The sequence below is a fragment of the Symphalangus syndactylus genome, chromosome 21, assembly GCF_028878055.3.
Source record: "Symphalangus syndactylus isolate Jambi chromosome 21, NHGRI_mSymSyn1-v2.1_pri, whole genome shotgun sequence".
In the NCBI taxonomy this organism is placed as follows: domain Eukaryota; kingdom Metazoa; phylum Chordata; class Mammalia; order Primates; family Hylobatidae; genus Symphalangus; species Symphalangus syndactylus.
In genome coordinates, this window is record NC_072443.2 from 25741033 (window position 1) to 25759241 (window position 18209).

General features: G+C 42.1%; 1 protein-coding gene across 3 annotated transcripts in view; it reads left to right on the forward strand.

The window, feature by feature from the left end:
• Window positions 1–14414, forward strand: part of NFKBIZ (NFKB inhibitor zeta) — a 38502-nt gene extending 24088 nt beyond the window's left edge. For 2 of the 3 annotated variants that reach the window (XM_063629978.1, XM_055260669.2), the window contains 11 exons: window positions 5410–5549; window positions 6101–6131; window positions 6250–6353; window positions 6455–7227; window positions 7944–8049; window positions 8426–8572; window positions 8759–8822; window positions 9108–9277; window positions 10451–10561; window positions 10693–10860; window positions 12708–14414. In XM_063629978.1, coding sequence (XP_063486048.1) covers window positions 5421–5549; window positions 6101–6131; window positions 6250–6353; window positions 6455–7227; window positions 7944–8049; window positions 8426–8572; window positions 8759–8822; window positions 9108–9277; window positions 10451–10561; window positions 10693–10860; window positions 12708–12761 — 1857 coding nt within the window. In that variant the 5' untranslated portion in view covers window positions 5410–5420 and the 3' untranslated portion in view covers window positions 12762–14414. Of the gene's footprint in view, window positions 1–2748; window positions 3230–5409; window positions 5550–6100; window positions 6132–6249; window positions 6354–6454; window positions 7228–7943; window positions 8050–8425; window positions 8573–8758; window positions 8823–9107; window positions 9278–10450; window positions 10562–10692; window positions 10861–12707 lie in introns of those variants that run through there. The other variant, XM_055260666.2, reaches the window with a different exon arrangement.
• The last annotated feature ends 3795 nt before the right edge of the window (window positions 14415–18209 follow it).

Here is an 18209-nt window from a genome sequence, read left to right on the forward strand (position 1 = left end):
TATTTGAATGGGCATTTAAATGCTTTATTATATATAAAATATTAGTGGGTAGAAAACAAAATTCAAATAGATTTTATTGAGAAACTCTAATGTATTAGGGTTCTCCAGAGAAACAGAACCAATAGGGTACATATAAATATGTAGAGATTTATTATGAAGGATTGGCTTACACAATTATGGAGGCCAAGAAGTCCCACCATCTGCCATCCATAAGCTGAAGAACCAGAAGAGCTGGTGATGCAGTTCTAGGTCAAGCCTGAAGGCCTGAGAACCAGGCAAGCTGGTGGTGTAAGTCCTAGTCAGAGTCTGAAGGCCAAGAAGCAGGAGTGCTGATGTCAAGGGTAGGAAAGGATGGATGTCCTAGCTCAAGAAGATAGCTTCAGCCTTTTTGTTCTATTCTGGCCCTCAGTGGATTGCAGGATGCCTCCCCACATTGGCGAGGGGGGATCTTCTTTACTCTTGTCTACTGATTCAAATGCAAATATCTGCCAGAAACACTCTCACAGACGTACCCCAAAATGATGTTTTACCAGCTGCCTGGGCATGCCTTAATCCAGTCGAATTGACACATCAAATTAACCATCACACTCAACATCTTATTTGGAGCATATTTTAAATGATTTTGGTTTCCAAGGAATTGCAATTACTGAAGTCTTGTATTTTCCACAAATACACCAAGGGATTTGTTTTCTTTTTTATTTATTTATTTTTTAAAGTTATCAAAAAGTTAGAGGGAGAGGCAGCAAGAAGTTTTAGGGAAATACACTTGTGAGAAACAAGGAAATACAGTCATGCATTGCTTAACGATGGAACTACATTCTGAGAAATGTGTCGTTAAGTGGTTTTGTCGTTGTTCGAACATTATGGAATGTGCTTGCACAAACCTAGATAGTCTAGCCTACTAGTCACCTAGGCTCTATTGCTCCTGGTCTATAAACCTGCACAGCATGTTACTGTACTGAACACTGTAGGCAACTGTGACACAGAGGTATTTGTCTATCTAAACATATGGAAACATAGAAAGCAAACAGTAAAAATATGGTATTACAGTCTTACAGGACCGCCATTGTACATGGAGTTCATTGTTGACTTAAACATCATTTTGTGGGGCATGGCTGTTATTTACTTTGGACCTACCCTCACCAGGGTCTTATGCCACTTACTAACACCGAGTAACAATCCAAACTCATCTTGTCCCCCCCTTCGTCCGAAAACCCGAACATTCTGCTTTGTGATCCCTTGTGATCTGGAGCTGGCGGCCCTGTTCACCTGGTCATGGCTCCAAGCCATGGCCTGACTGGGGACTCTTTTATTGCTCCCCACCTCCAGAAGAGCCAGACCTGTAGGTTCTGCCCTAGCAATGCTGCCCAGCTCTGCTTTCTGTCCATTTACTTTCTCCTTTCGCACTGTATCTGCCCCAGTGCCCAGTCATTTCTCTCCTGGGCTACTGCAGTGGATCCTAATGGCCTCTGGGCTCCTCCTCTTCTCTCAGCTGCTTGCAGATTAATTTTGCCTACCTAAAATTCATGTTTTCTCAATGTTTATTAAATAAAATTCCAGTGTCTCAGCTGCTGGAGGTGCTCCACCCATAGACACCAAGTTATCTTTTATATTTAATGTCGTCATCTTCTCTTGACAATCGTAAAAGGGGACTGTACACTCTAATATGAACCCTCTCCTTAATTCTTTGCTCTTATTCTTTCTGTAAATGCTGTGGGCCCCAATCCCACCCATCCTTTAGGACTTATCTTAAATGCCACCACCCCTGCAAAGATTTTCCTCCTGACCTCCTTTTTCCTCTACCAGACCTGTTGTTTCTCTTTTTAGGTGGCTCACTGAACTTTGTATCCCTCGTGTTATTTAATCATAATCGGTTTATTTAAACATAGCATGTGTGTACTTAACCTTATCATTCCCGCATTTTTTGCTAGTTGGACTTGAACAAATAGTTGTATAAATCCATTGGAAAAAAGTATTCAAGATAGGAAAGGTCAAAATTACTGTTAGTTTATCAGATACAATGTAAAGCTATGCAAAATTTTAAAAATTACATCTACATATAATACAGCACCTACATGTTTGTGTATTTATTATTTTGCTAAGATGGCTTTGTTCTAGTATTGAAGGATACAGAAGTGTGGCATTACTTTTTATTCATGGCTGCACCTAAAACATTATTTCCGTCCCAGCAGATAATTTGAGAACATAAAAATGCTCCAACATCTCTTTCAGTTCGGAATGTTGCCTAAAAACGTCGACAAACGCTATGTTTGAGAAGGGAGGCTACGCTGGGGCGCCGGAGGAGACAGGCCCTTAAGAACCTTCCAGAGATGCCTTAACTGGGCTAACAGCTCGCCGCGCCGGGGCAGGCAGAGGGGTGCGGGGCGCGCTCCTTCCAGGACTTGCCAGTCCCCAAGAACCAGGCCGACTGGTTCCCTCCACTGACTCCCGCCTCCCTCTGCAGGCCCAGCCCTGCGCCGCACGCCCTCTCCCCCGGCGCCCAGGCCCGGCGGGGGCCTAGAGGGCAGGGCTGGCCCGGGTGAGGGTCGGGGTCCCGGAAGCGGGAGGCGGGAGTCCGCGCGCGGTCGGGGCTTCCAGGTGAAGGGCAGGCAAACAACCGGTCGGTCTGGGCGGAGCCGGACGGGCGGGGCGAGGGCGGAGGGCGGAGGGCGTATTGCCTCATCCTGTGCATTTTACTGGAAATCGGACGCATCCGGAGGAGGGGCTGGGAGGCGGCCCGGGCACCGCCAATGGCCGGGCCGGGCGCCGGGGAGGTCGGCGAATGCGGCGGCCGGTTAAATACCCTGGCGCCCCGCGCCGCGCCCGTACCGGCCCGCGCAGTCCGCCCGCCGACAGCTCCCGGAGCCCGCCCGGGAGGCAGCCGCGCGCAGCGAGCCGGTGGCGCAGGTGTCGGGGTCCCCGAGCGCCCAGCCTGGGAGCATGATTGTGGACAAGCTGCTGGACGACAGCCGCGGCGGAGAGGGGCTGCGGGACGCGGCGGGCGGCTGCGGCCTCATGACCAGCCCGCTCAACTTGAGCTACTTCTACGGCGCGTCGCCGCCCGCCGCCGCCCCGGGCGCCTGCGACGCCAGCTGCTCGGTCTCGGGCCCCTCGGCGCCCGGCTCGCCCGGCTCCGACTCCTCCGACTTCTCCTCTGCTTCGTCGGTGTCCTCCTGCGGCGCCGTGGAGTCCCGGCCAAGAGGCGGCGCCCGCGCCGAGCGCCTGCCAGGTACCCGCCGGCCCCGCACCTCTGCGTCCTCGGGTCGCGCACGACTAGGAGGTTGGGAGCGGGACTCCCCAGATGGAGGGTGGCCCCTGCGCCCTCCTTAGATCTAGGACGTACGCACCTTAGCCATCAATTACCACTCCCCGCCTTGCCGGGCCGGGCGCCTGCCAGACCTACAGGCCCTTCGCCGGCCCGGGGAACCGGCGCCCTCCCGCAGGCCTCGGGGCTTCAGAAACCGCTCAGCCGAGCTCTGACTGCCGGGCGAGTGACCAGGAGATCGCTCGCTAAGAAGCAGCTTTGTTGAGTCATAATTAATATACTATGATGAGATTTGGGGTCTGATGTAGGTGTAATTTTCTTCGTGACTATTTTAGTGAAAAGCTGTAGCAGAGGATAAGGGTTTGGAAATTGCGTTAAAGGTCATGACTTATTTCTCAGTTTTTACGGAATTTTTCAGTAAAAAGACTTGACCGTCAAAGAAAAGGAAACTGCTTTTATCAAGGTGAAGCCGGGCTGAAAACCAACTGAAGTTATGCCTTCAGTTTAGCGAGTTTCGGAAGTCTGCCCGGAATTTTTGCGGTCTTGTTTTTGTTGTGTGTGCCTTAAAAAAATGGATAAGCCATATCTAGCAGAGAAAGACGTAATGTTATCTTTCATCGGCTGCGAATTGGTTTCCTTTCTTAGTGAACCGAATTGCATAATTTGGGGGAAAACAGGATGCCCCTGTGGGTAGGCTAGAAAAACGCCTCGATAGTTGAACGTTGAGAGTAATTAGCATGATTTTAAAGAACGTCTCTTTCCGGTGTTTCCCACTCTTAGCCACTCCTGTTTTGGTTGTCATTTATTTTAAAAAGTGATTTGTCATTTTCATTTTAAGTCATTTAAAATCATCCGAAAAGCGATTTAAACCACTGTGTAGCAGATCCAGAAAGAATGTGTGTTTAGGACCTTTTCTTCCCCATTTGGCCTTCATCTGGCTGAAACTGTTTTGCTGGTCCCTTGGTTTACCACACAGCCACAGGGGATTTCTGAAACTGCATTTTTTTCTCTCTGTGACGTTGGATTATTAACTGCTGTCATTCCAGAAAAATGCTGTGTTAGATTCTGGCAATTCTGGTATCTCTTGAAATCCAGAACTTTTTTTTGATCTCTTGAAATCAAAAACTTACAAATAAAGCCAACTAATGTTTCACTTACCCTATCATTGAACTGTTTATCTCATGTATTTATGATAGATACGTATGTTCAAATTATGCGTTGTTTCTTGCCCCATCTTATTTTTGTACACCTGATGGAGCGGCTGAATTATTCATTTCCTGACTTTGTGAATTTGTGTTCAGCACACATACTAAGAGGTTGTGACATAATAGTGATCAGAAGTGGAGTACTGTACTTGTATACCAAATGCTAAAGTGTATTTCAAAGTTTAAAAGTGAAACAAGCATATTTCCTTTTTACTTAGAAGACCTGTGTAAGTAATTCCAAAAACAGTCAATGAGGGGAAATCCTGTGTGCATATGTAGAAATGTGTTTAAGCTCAGTGAATTTAAGCAGCTTTTTTGGCACAGTTGAATTGAAGGAAATAATAAGACATAAATCTAAGACATTGTTAATTGTCAGGTTCTGGTACGTTGAGATCTTTAAAAGAAGTTGTTTTGTGCCTTCTTAGGTAAGCGGAATTGATAGGCTTTAAAATTTCTATGTGAACATAAAACCATTGGTTTAAAAAGCTAGAAGTGCATCATTTATCACTTGCTTCCCAAAGTTTTTCCAAAGTCAAGAATAATTACAGAACTATGAGAGTCAAGATGGCAAAATCTGTGATCCATTCTCATGGGTGGTTAGGGCTGAGAAAAAAAATGTGATCCACTCTCATGGGTGTTTAGAGCTGAGAGAGAGCCTTAATTTGCGTTTACCTGTTGGCTCTGAGGATCCTTGACCAAATTTTTATGAGCTTTAATTTCTTAGGGTACCCAGTAGAGAAGGGTATCAGGCAACTTAGGACCCTTGAGCAGAGATCGGGACTCACAAGGCCATTGATTGACCAGAGCAAGTTGGAAAGGTTTTGCCATCTGCTGCTTGGGGACTTTATACGTTAGGCAACAGCTATACTTTTGGGATTATTAACGTTTATGTCTGTGAAGATATTTAACCAGGAATATGTTTTGTTTTCTTCTGAACAGTTGAGCCCCATATGGGGGTTGGCAGGCAGCAGAGAGGCCCCTTTCAAGGTGTTCGGGTAAAGAACTCGGTGAAGGAACTCCTGTTGCACATCCGAAGTCATAAACAGAAGGCTTCTGGCCAAGCTGTGGATGATTTTAAGGTGACATCTATTTTTCTGTTTTGAGTACAGAGTTCGGGAGAGGGGTTAGTCTGTCAGGGTTATTATGATGACCTAGGTCCAGTCATCAAGTAAGTCACTTGAAATTTTTCATAGATGACAAAGTCCATAGGACAGAGACCATATTTGTCTCGTCTGTTGTATCCTACTTAGCCCAGTGCCAGACACCTGGTAGGTGGGCAAGAGAAACTTAATGAATGAATAAATGAAGGCAAGTTCAGAGACTCAACTGAAGTGGAACGTTTTAACTAGAAAGGGAAAAATCAAATGGTCTTATTAATTTCATCTTGACCTGCCTTGAGCTAAGGTGAAAGTGAAAATGAGGAAGTTGCAAGATAGAATAAAAATTGACATAGAAAATAAATATTGATAGAAAAACCATATCAGAGATTTATGGTATAAATCTTACCATAAATCTACCACCCTATAGATTACCATAAATCTAAAGGGTGGTAGAGATAAGCCTACTTATTGATGTATATTAAGAGGAAGTCATTTTGTATACACTAAATTGGAAACTTTTTTCTTTATAGACACAAGGTGTGAACATAGAACAGTTCAGAGGTAAGAGTTACTTGTATTTGTAATTTTTTCTGGGCTTTGGAGTAAAATAATAGAATGTAATTATGGGTAACATTTATAAAATAAAATGATGACAGAGGCTGTATTCCTTTGGGTACAGAATTGAAGAACACAGTATCATATAGTGGGAAAAGGAAAGGGCCCGATTCGTTGTCTGATGGACCAGCTTGCAAAAGGCCAGCTCTGTTGCATTCCCAATTTTTGGTAAGTATCTTACCATTTTCCTCTGACTATCCTTTGGAAATTATTCCTGGGATAATTTTAGAAGGAAGTGAGTGTGCAAGTTGCATTTTCCTTCTTTCCAGACACCACCTCAAACACCAACGCCTGGGGAGAGCATGGAAGATGTTCATCTCAATGAACCCAAACAGGACAGCAGTGCTGATCTGCTTCAGAACATTATCAACATTAAGAATGAATGCAGCCCCGTTTCCCTGAACACAGTTCAAGTTAGCTGGGTGAACCCCGCCGTGGTTCCTCAGAGCTCCCCCGCAGAGCAGTGTCAGGACTTCCATGGAGGGCAGGTCTTTTCTCCACCTCAGAAATGCCAACCATTCCAAGTCAGGGGCTCCCAACAAATGATAGACCAGGTTTCCCTGTACCAGTATTCTCCACAGAACCAGCATGTAGAGCAGCAGCCACACTACACCCACAAACCAACTCTGGAATACAGTCCTTTTTCCATACCTCCCCAGTCCCCCGCTTACGAACCAAACCTCTTTGATGGTCAAGAATCACAGTTTTGCCCAAACCAAAGCTTAGTTTCCCTTCTTAATGATCAAAGGGAATCTGAGAATATTGCTAATCCCATTCAGACTTCCTCCAGTGTTCAGCAGCAAAATGATGCTCACTTGCACAGCTTCAGCATGATGCCCAACAGCGCCTGTGAGGCCATGGCAGGGCACGAGATGGCCTCTGACTCTTCAAACACTTCACTGCCATTCTCAAACATGGGAAATCCAATGAACACCGTACAGTTAGGGAAATCATTTTTTCAGTGGCAAGTGGAGCAGGAAGAAAGCAAATTGGCAAATATTTCCCAAGACCAGTTTCTTTCAAAGGATGCAGATGGTGACACGTGAGTATCCTTTTATCTCATGTTCTTAATTAGGTAAGTCACACTTATTGGACTAGTGAGTGTAGAATTTTTCTAGGGTGTACCAAGGTATACCTTAGTTAGTGATTGGCTAACCAAGATGACTAGTGTAGATAGAAACCGCCACTCAGTGATAGCTAGTATGTCAAGAAAGGGTTTTCCTTCAAAAAATTTTTTTGGCTGAACAAATAATCTGTTCTAAATTGATAAAAATATCTGTGTCGTCTTGATTAGTTGAGTTTGGAAGACCAGCGTAGACTATGTCTGTAGAACAGAAACAATTAGATCATGATTAGGGATAAACTGTGAGTCGGTCTGTAGATTGATCTTAATCTGTCCTGATGCCTTTGTGGCCTTGGGCAAGTTATTTAACCTCCTTATGTCTCAGTTCCTTGACATGTAAAATGATAATACCTCTTGTATAGGGGTTTTATGAGTATTAAAAATAATAGATTTAAGGTGATAGCATGGTGCTTGACATTCTCCTTTTTCTTTTATTTCTGATAGCCTAACCCATCCTTTTCCGGCTGGGGTGTATTATCAGTATAGCAGAAAAGACAAATTATGCTTTGTAATGTTTCATTTGAGTGTACCAATATATAAAAAGGGGGCTAAAGGAAGATTTTTTTTTTTTTTCCAAAAGAACAACTTAGTGAAATCAGAAGTAATTCACCCGCTTTCCTTTCCATGTTCCCCAGGTTCCTTCATATCGCTGTTGCCCAAGGGAGAAGGGCACTTTCCTATGTTCTTGCAAGAAAGATGAATGCACTTCATATGCTGGATATTAAAGAGCACAATGGACAGGTGAGGACCTTGACAGAGTCTGAAATGGCAAAGAGGGGGTCATGGTGAAGTGAATGATGACCAGCCTTATGTGCAGATCATCTTAGAGCTCAAGATCGAGAGTTTAGTTAATATTAACTTTGAGATGTTGACTTTTTGCTACCATCAACCTTGAAGTTATTAACGTTAACTTTGTAGCTGTTTGACCAAACACTGAGAGTAATAAAGTCACACCCTAGGCTTACTTTAGTTTCCTTGTCTTACAGTATGTGATTGCTTATTCAAAGGATTTATTTTCTCTATGTGGGTTTTTCCCTCAGTCATAGTTTAGTTTCATATTCCTTGTTATGATAACATTGTATGTTTAAAATATCTTTTTTCCTCTCGGTATCCACAGAGTGCCTTTCAGGTGGCAGTGGCTGCCAATCAGCATCTCATTGTGCAGGATCTGGTGAACCTTGGGGCACAGGTGAACACCACAGACTGCTGGGGAAGAACACCTCTGCATGTCTGTGCTGAGAAGGGCCACTCCCAGGTGCTTCAGGTAAGAGGCAGCAAACCAGGCTTCCATCATTGCAAGGCCAGAGAGATAGAGTTGGATATTAGAAGTTGGATATAGGTTGCCTGTTGGAATAATCTATTTTGAGTTAACTTACTCATTTCTTGGGGATTCTAATAGGTATATGCGCAGCTTGTGTTGCTAACAGATGTCTGTTTTTAAAATCTGCAGGCGATTCAGAAGGGAGCAGTGGGAAGTAATCAGTTTGTGGATCTTGAGGCAACTAACTACGATGGTAAGCAACTGAAACTTTTATTAGATTCAGAGCCACTTAGGGGGACCCATAAGGTCTAAGGGTGCTAAGTATCATACTAAGAAGGAAGGTAATTAAAGCTAAAATATTCTGTAGGTAAAATTAGCACTGAGACCCAAAAAGAGACTATATTCAGATTACCTTACTAGTTCTTGTGGAGCCCATTTGTAGGTTAAATTAGAGGCCATCCTCAACATTTGTCATTATAGAAGGACCAAAAGACCTGATGGGATGCTCGACCACTGCTTGATTATACTTTTCTTCTAGGCCTGACTCCTCTTCACTGTGCAGTCATAGCCCACAATGCTGTGGTCCATGAACTCCAGAGAAATCAACAGCCTCATTCACCTGAAGTTCAGGAGCTTTTACTGAAGAATAAGAGTCTGGTTGATACCATTAAGTGCCTAATTCAAATGGGAGCAGCGGTGGAAGCGAAGGTAAATTCACAGAAAAGGTTTAAGATAGGGTAGGGGGAGAAACTGGTTATAGCAAAAGACCTTCCTTCTAAGTACGGATTCAAACTTCCTTTTTTTTTTTTTTTTTTGAAATTAATGGTGTGAGTAGCAACGTATGAGTGGTTAAGAAGCCCAGATTTTTTTTTTTTTTGAGGCGGAGTCTCACTCTGTCGCCCAGGCTGGAGTGCAGTGGTGCGATCTTGGCTCACTGCAACCTCCGACTCCCCGGTTCAGGCGATTCTCCTGCCTCAGCCTCCCAGGTAGCTGGGACTACAGGCGCCCACCACCACACCCAGCTAATTTTTTTATTTTTAGTAGAGATGAGGTTTCACCGTGTTAGCCAGGGTGGTCTCGATCTCCTAACCTCGTGATCCGCCCGCCTCGGCCTCCCAAAGTTCTGGGATTACAGGCGTGAGCCACCGCGCCCGGCCAAGAAGCCCAGATTTTAACAGATCATTTCATGTGTTTTCTTGATTTGCTTTAAATCCATGAATTATTATCGGAAAGGTCATTTAGGTATAAAATAAATAGTCTTTGAAAGGTAAAGAAAATGCTTGAAATTGATACTGTCATTTTGGCTTCCATTTTCATACACTGAGAATAAAGGTAGTGCTTTTTGTAAGGGTTTCTTCATTGTTGTAGGATGTGGAATTCATCTTCTGGTTTTTAAGCTGGAAAATAGTTTATTCTTTTAAAATTTTGGTTTTATTCACTGAGTATATGGGGGAAAAATGCCTAAGTCATAAACCGTTTGGACCCTTGAGGCTTACTGACTAGTAAAAGAGGTGAGAGATATAGCTAAATATAACTCTACAGAGAGGCTACCAAGTCTGGAAATGCAGGTGAATACATAATAAATGGTTTACTGGTATGTTATGACATAGGATTTAAAAGTATCATTTATTTTTCTACATTTTATGGTCACTCTGTGTAAAAAGGTACATTGTGACAAGAGGCATATAGGCAAATTAATAGGAAATTTAAGAGGAATAAAAGATTCCATTTAGCTTGGGATTAAGGCATTGTGGAGAAGGGAGCATTTAAAGTGAGTCTCTGAAGCTGAATCAGACATTCAAGAGACTGAGTGAAAAGTGTATTCTGAGGCATGGTATCTGGATTTTCTTTTCTTTTTTCCTCCCTCTTGCCTTTGACAAGGATCGCAAAAGTGGCCGCACAGCCCTGCATTTGGCAGCTGAAGAAGCAAATCTGGAACTCATTCGCCTCTTTTTGGAGCTGCCCAGTTGCCTGTCTTTTGTGAATGCAAAGGTACTTTTAGAAAGCTTTAATAACCACACCAGAGTTGGAATGGCCTTCTGTACACCCTCTCAAAGTTTTCGAGCTCCTTTCATGAAATTTCCCCCTTCCTGATGTCTGTTAATTCATTTCTTTGTCTTCAGGCTTACAATGGCAACACTGCCCTCCATGTTGCTGCCAGTCTGCAGTATCGGTTGACACAATTAGATGCCGTCCGCCTGTTGATGAGGAAGGGAGCAGACCCAAGTACTCGGAACTTGGAGAACGAACAGCCAGTGCATTTGGTTCCCGATGGCCCTGTGGGAGAACAGGTGAGAGGCACAGGAGGGAGAGGAAGTACTTTTTAGCACTCCAGTCTGAAACATAAAGGGAGATGAGGCTGTGCAGGGTGAAGGCCAGCTGTTGCTCTTCAGGTGGACTCTATCAGTGTCTGTGTCTCCTGGTAGCCGTCATAGCATTGTGGAGTTACTCTTCCTTTGGAAACAGCAATTAAGAAATTTGAGGGTTTATCCATAGACTCAAAATGGTTAGAGGTCAGGTAGTATTCTGTGACACACACTTAGGGTTAGAGTAAGTCAGAATGGCTTAAGGTTCGGAAAGAGAAGGTACCAAGGTTCCTGCAGATACCAAGGAAAGAGAATCTTAGTCTTGTAAGGTATGAGCCTTCAAATATTGTGGATATTCAATGAGTTGTTATATGTGGAGTGCTCACAATAGTCCCAGGTACAGAGTAAGAGCTCAGTGAACATCAATAGTTGGAATTATTTCTGTCTACGAAGTGATACCGAACAAAAAATGGAAAAATTACTTACGTAATTTCAAACCTAGAAATATTTTGTACTTTAAACAGAATTAATGCTTTATTCATCAAATATGGTTATATATTATCATTGAGGATTGAATAGTTTCATGAGTAAACTTTTTAGATAACAAGAACTTATTCTTTCAAGAACTTAAAGTGTTTTTGATGGAACTCTTTTCCTGGGAGGAATGAGGGGGATTGTGGCTGTGGGTAGGTCATTACATACTTTACTAATCACAAAATAAAATATGTGGAATGCAGTTTAGCTTTTTCTTTGATTCTGAGCTGTCATTATGACCATAATGTTATAGTAGCCCCTATTTATACAGCTCTTTGTAATTTAGAAAGAATCTTTCCATAGTTTGTAAAACGTTTTCATGTATATCATTTAATAGAAGAACTTTGCAAGTTTCAACTGAGAAAAGTGATATTCAGAGAGGTTCCAAGGACCAGAACCATCATTAACTTGTAAAAGGCAGAGTCCTAAGCCCAGTATTTGCTTCTACTTCACTGTTTGTGGTGTGCAGTCATATAACTATGCTCTCAGGGATTATTGAGGTATTAAGCCATTTAACTCTTCATTAAATGTTCTCAGATTATCTCCTTTTTGCTTTGGTATTTTGTGTGTACTGGGCAGGTAGAGGCTCTTTCCCCTGGCTTTTATTGTCTTAGTGTGGTCGTGTGTTTCCTCTTAGCAGCTATCAATTGTATCCCCTACCCCAATCTCCTTTCTTCTAAATTGTTGCTTCTAATCTGCTGGAGGCTGAGAGATAGAAAATAAAATGTGTCAGACTGGGATGTAAAATGAATCACTTTGAATGAGCCGGGATCTTTTCTGTGATCCATGAAGTTATGTGTAGATGCTTTAATACTTGGATATCATGACAGCTGTTTTGACTTGAATGGTATTAAGGATTTACTTGTGTGTGTATCATAAAATGTGGGTTTTGTGTTCCTGTTAGTTGAGGCTGACTTCGAGATAAGTGAGATATTATAATATGCCTTAATTACTGCCTTATATTAAATGTTCTCACAAATAGCAAGAGTAAAGATCAGGAAAAGAACATAGGGGTCAAGTTTATGGAGATTTTCAACTTCAGATAATTTTTAATGGAGATGTTTTACTTTCTTGAACCCAAAGATTATTATAAGATATCTGAAATAAGCTTTAAAAGGAGTTTAGTATTTTTAAAAGTCACCTCAAAATCTTGAGAAGTATTGTGTGTATTTCTTCGTATACTTACAAGTTAATAGGAGTAGTGTAGATTGTATAAGAAAGGAATGAAACTCAGAAGGAAATACACCACATTGGCCATGAGAAATAAACCTCACAAATTTTATTTGTTTCTCTTCCAGATCCGACGTGTCCTGAAAGGAAAGTCCATTCAGCAGAGAGCTCCACCGTATTAGCTCCATTAGCGTGGAGCCTGGCTAGCAACACTCACTGTCAGTTAGGCAGTCCTGATGTATCTGTACATAGACCATTTGCCTTATATTGGCAAATGTAAGTTGTTTCTATGAAACAAACATATTTAGTTCACTATTATATAGTGGGTTATCTTAAAAGAAAAGAAGAAAAATATCTAATTTCTCTTGGCAGATTTGCATATTTCATACCCAGGTATCTGGGATCTAGACATCTGAATTTGATCTCAATGGTAACATTGCCTTCAATTAACAGTAGCTTTTGAGTAGGAAAGGACTTTGATTTGTGGCACAAAACATTATTAATGTAGCTATTGACAGTTTCAAAGCAGGTATATTGTAAATGTTTCTTTAAGAAAAATGAAAGCATGTGAAAGGAAAAAGGTAAATACAGCATTGAGGCTTCATTTGGCCCTAGGCAGTCCCTGGGAGTTACTGGCATGGGACAGGCTTCAGTCACTGGACTAGATGAAAGGTGTCCATGGTTAGAATTTGATCTTTGCAAACTGTATATAATTGTTATTTTTGTCCTTAAAAATATTGTACATACTTGGTCATTAACATGGTCATATTTGAAATGTATAAGTCAATAAAATAGAAAAGAAACAAGTGAATTGTTGCTATTTAAAAAAATTTTTACAATTCTAAGGAGTTTTTATTGTGTAATCACTAAGTCTTTGTAGATAAAGCAGATGGGGAGTTACGGAGTTGTTCCTTTACTGGCTGAAAGATATATTTGAATTGTAAAGATGCTTTTTCTCATGCATTGAAATTAGACATTATTTGTAGGGAATTGCATGCTTTTTTTTTTTTTCTCCCTAGACACAGGGTCTTGCTCTAGCGCCAGGCTGGAGTGCAGTGGCGTGATGTTGGCTCACTTCAGCCTTGACCTGGGCTCAAGTGATCCTCCTGCCTGAGCCTTCTGAGTAGCTGGGACTACAGGTGTGCACACCTCGCCTGGCTGATTTTTTATTTTTGGTAGAAGCAGGATCTTGCCACCTTGCCCAGGCTGGTCTTGAACTTCTGAGCTCATGCCATCTGCCTGCCTTAGCCTCCCAAAGTGCTGGGATTATAGGAGTGAGCCACCATGCCCGGCTGGCAGTTGCATGGAGGAGAACACCTCTTTATGGCTTACCCTCTAGAATTTCTGATTTATGTGTTCTGTTGAAATTTTTATTTTTTTTACCTTTATAGAAACAACAAAAAGTCAATATTGAAACATGTCTTCCTGTTTTCTATTGTTAAATGATGATAATGTGCCATGATGTTTTATATATATCATTCAGAAAAAGTTTTATTTTTTAATAACGTTCTATTTACATTATTTTGCTTGCCGCTGGCATGCCTGAGGAATGCATTTGGCTTTGATTACACACTAAGTTTTTGTAATGAATTTGACTCATTAAAAACCTTTTTTTTTTTTTTAAAAGAAATCTCATTAGTGACTAACTTATCTTTGCAGCTGAGTACTTACATTCTTTTTAAAAAGATACCCTTGGATTGATCACATTGTTTGACCCAGTATGTCTTGTAGACACGTTGGTTGTAATCACCTTGTATCTCTAAATATGGTGTGATATGAACCAGTCCATTCACACTGGAAAAACTGATGGTTTTAAATAAACGAATTCACTAATATTATTTGTCTTACATGCATTTTCTTTTCCTAGTGCCTTATTTCCCTAGATAGAAAAAGTACTATTGACGATTTTAAATACCTTTGAGTTAATTTATGTTAATTTGGGCTTTTTGGAGAACATGTTTCCTGAAAGTATAGAAGATTTAACATCAAAATCTATTTGCTAAGTTTACTAGAAGTGTGTTAGGTTTTGAAATTATCATGGAATTTTAGTAGATGCTGTCGATCATTCACATGTTTAGATGCTAAAAAAAAAAAAGCTAAGTGGAAGCAGTGAATCATAGGAATAACAGTTTGGAGATTACCAGGATCATCCTTAGAGAGATGTAAACTTGGGAAAGGTTCTTCCCTTTGCCAGCAAGCCATTTTGACATGTGTGAGAACAAACACATCAATATCTGTCAGTATGTCATTACAATTACTGCACATACATTCTAGTTCTTAACAGCTGTTTTGAGAATCTGGTGAAAGCTATGAATCCTTTTCCTGGAAAATGCAAATACATGTATACACACAAATGCTGTGTACAATATTTGGGGCTTCACAACCTTCAGAAGACCATGACTCACAAGAATCCACTTTAGTTTCATTTCTGCACATAAATATTTTTCTTCTTTCATATAACAAAATCTTGAGTAATTTGCTTTGCAAATGCAACCTGTTAACCAGAACAGCAGAAATGATGTACTCCCACTGAACATAGCTCTACAGTGAGCTTTACCCAAGTGAGCTTCTATGTTCTCTTAATCCCCAATTCTCTCATAGTTCAACCAGTATCTAGCAAGTATGTGTGTGTGTGTGTGTGTGTGTGTGTGCAAAGATGTAAATAATTTTTTTTTTTTTTTTTTTTTTTTGAGACGGAGTCTCGCTCTGTCGCCCAGGCTGGAGTGCAGTGGCGCAATCTCGGTTCACTGCAAGCTCCGCCTCCCGGGTTCACGCCATTCTCCTGCCTCAGCCTCTCCGAGTAGCTGGGACTACAGGCGCCCGCCACCACGCCCGGCTAATTTTTTGTATTTTTTTAGTAGAGACGGGGTTTCACCGTGGTCTCGATCTCCTGACCTCGTGATCCGCCCGCCTCGGCCTCCCAAAGTGCTGGGATTACAAGCGTGAGCCACCGCGCCCGGCCAGATGTAAATAATTTGAGGCTAAGACATATATAAGACGTTTCTTAGCCTTAAGATGTTTACGTGAGAGAGATGGCATGTACTTTATTAGGTAAACTATGTTAAATAGCATTAAAAAAGGAAGAAGAGATTCAGAAGGGACATTTCTTTCTGACTGGGGAGGATTCAAGGTAGAGCATTTGAACTGTATCTTCTGAATAGTTGATTCGGATGTTCATATAAAGGGAGCAGAGGCAGATGAAAGAAACAGCATAAACCAAGGCATAGGCGTCTGTGGGAATAGCAGGTGATTTTAATATAGTTAGTTAGAATCTGGAGTGGCCAATGAGGTTCATCTTGTGTTCCACCTCTGACTGGTAATATTCTCGAGTGTCAAGTTGAAAAGATCCTCAGGCTCGTAGGCGCTTGTCAGGAGAGGCTGCTGTGATTGATGCGTGATATCTGCCACAGGAATACGGGAAATGGCTCTTGACTGAATACATTTTAAAGCCTCACAGAAGCCAAGACTGTGTGCTCGTTGCTGCAACTTCAGTGCCTAGCACAGTTCCTGGCACATGGAAATAGTTCATAAAATATTGGTTGAGTGAACGAATGTATGCCAATCCTGGTTAGAGTCACTGGTGGTGTTGGGGGAGGTGATGTTTTGAGCCAGAGTTATACTATTAATTACTAATGAATTATTGACTATCATGGTTCTGCATTTAATTCTGCCACATGATTTCACAGTGACATGGATGATATGTTAATGAAAATGGGCATGGGCATAGTTGGACTCATTAAAGAAAAAAATCAGGCAGTCTGTCTTTGCAAAGGACTGTTAGTGCTGTAATTTGATATTGACTAAGGAGTCCCTACAAGAGTCAGAGACCAAATCTTCCAGCTCAATTTGTTAGTCAAATCAGTAACATTTAATATCCTTTCTATATTTTTACTTAATCAGGACAGGAAAATTTCCTCAAAGGTCTCTGACTTTTAACAAATGTCAACTTAAACATACTGCCACTAACTTCCATTTTCTGGTAACCTCAGTTGTTGTGTATTGAATATGACCTCAGAGAGAAATCAGCTTCAGTCACTGGCTAAGTTTGTGATGGTTCCCTGAGATCAGGCCTGGGTACAAGGTTTGAGATTACTTGTAACCATGCTACTAGGTTTTGGCTATACCTGCTGGTGCCCTGGGTAAATCCTTGAGAGAAGGGGAGACACTGCCTTATTAGTCATCAGAGGCCCTGCACCTAGCACAGTATCTGACACACTGTAGACATTCAATAAATAGTTCCTAAGTTGAATTTAATTTCAAGACTTTGTAAAATTATTTTTCTTGGCATATTTTATTCTTCAGTGTGTAAATACTTTTATTATCTACATAGAGTTTATGACTTAATCCAGTACTTTTATGCTTCAAGCCTTTGGAGTCTGTGCAGACCCAGAAACATCGCATGGGTGGCACATTTCTAGGAGGAGTAAGATTGGTTGTTTTTGTTTGTGTGTTTGTTTGTTTTTTTGAGACGGAGTCTCGCTCTGTCGCCCAGGCTGGAGTCAGTGGCAAGATCTTGGCTCACTGCGGCCTCCACCTCCCAGGTTCAAGCAATTCTTGTGCCTCAGCCTCCTGAGTAGCTGAAATTACAGGCACGCACCACCACACCTGGCTAATGTTTTTGTATTTTTAATAGAGATGGGGTTTCACCATGTTGTCCAGGCTGGTCTTGAACTCCTGGTCTCAACTGATCTGCCCACCTCAGCCTCCCAAAGTGCTGGGATTACAGGCATGAGCCATCACGCCCAGCTGGTTGTAGATTCCTCTCAAAATGTGTCTTGCTTTCTTCTTTGTACTCCTTGTCCTCTGGCCTGTCTTCCCTGCTCTCTCCATCACACCATTCCCCTTGGCTGTCAGCTGAAGAGGGTTTGGGGATGAGATAGTGCAGCTGCTGAGTGCCCTAGGTTCAAGGTTTCAGTCTTTGGTCGACATTAGTATCTTATGTGAAGCTTGTTAAACATGCAAATACCTAGGCCCCACTCCAGGCTTCCTGAATCAGAATCTCCAGGGTTTTCAGGGCTTCTGGCAGGTTATACGTGGTGATTCTAGTGCAGTTTTAATCTAAATTAATTAGGAAATGCAGACTTTGGAGAGTAGCTGTGGTTGGGCAGTAGCCATATGGTGGTAACAGAGTGGGTTTCTGGAATGCGTATGGGGATGAAGTAGCAACTGATGAAGATGTGCAGTGTGCCAGGCACGTTGGATCCTATGGTATAGAAACTAGCTTTGAAGATATAATCATGAGTCACCTTATTGTTTTTTTTTCCTGCTTTCAGAAATCACTTTTCTAAGGTGATTCTGGTGTTTAAGTTTCTCAAGTATATTAGTTTCCCAGGACTGTCTAACAAATAACCACAAACTTGGTGGCTTAACTCAGAGAAATTCATTTTGTCACAGTTCTGGAGGCCAGAATTCTGAAACCAAGGTGTTGGCAGAACCATGTGCCCTCCAAAGGCTCTAGGTGGAATTCACGCCTTCTATTCCAGCTTCTAGTGGCTCCAGGTGTTCCTTGCCTTGTGGCAATATAACTCCAGTGTCTGCTCCATCTCCACATGGACTTCTCCTCTTCTCCCTGTGCCTCCTCTCTGTATATCTCTTACAAGGACTCTTACCACTGAATTTAGGGGCCACCT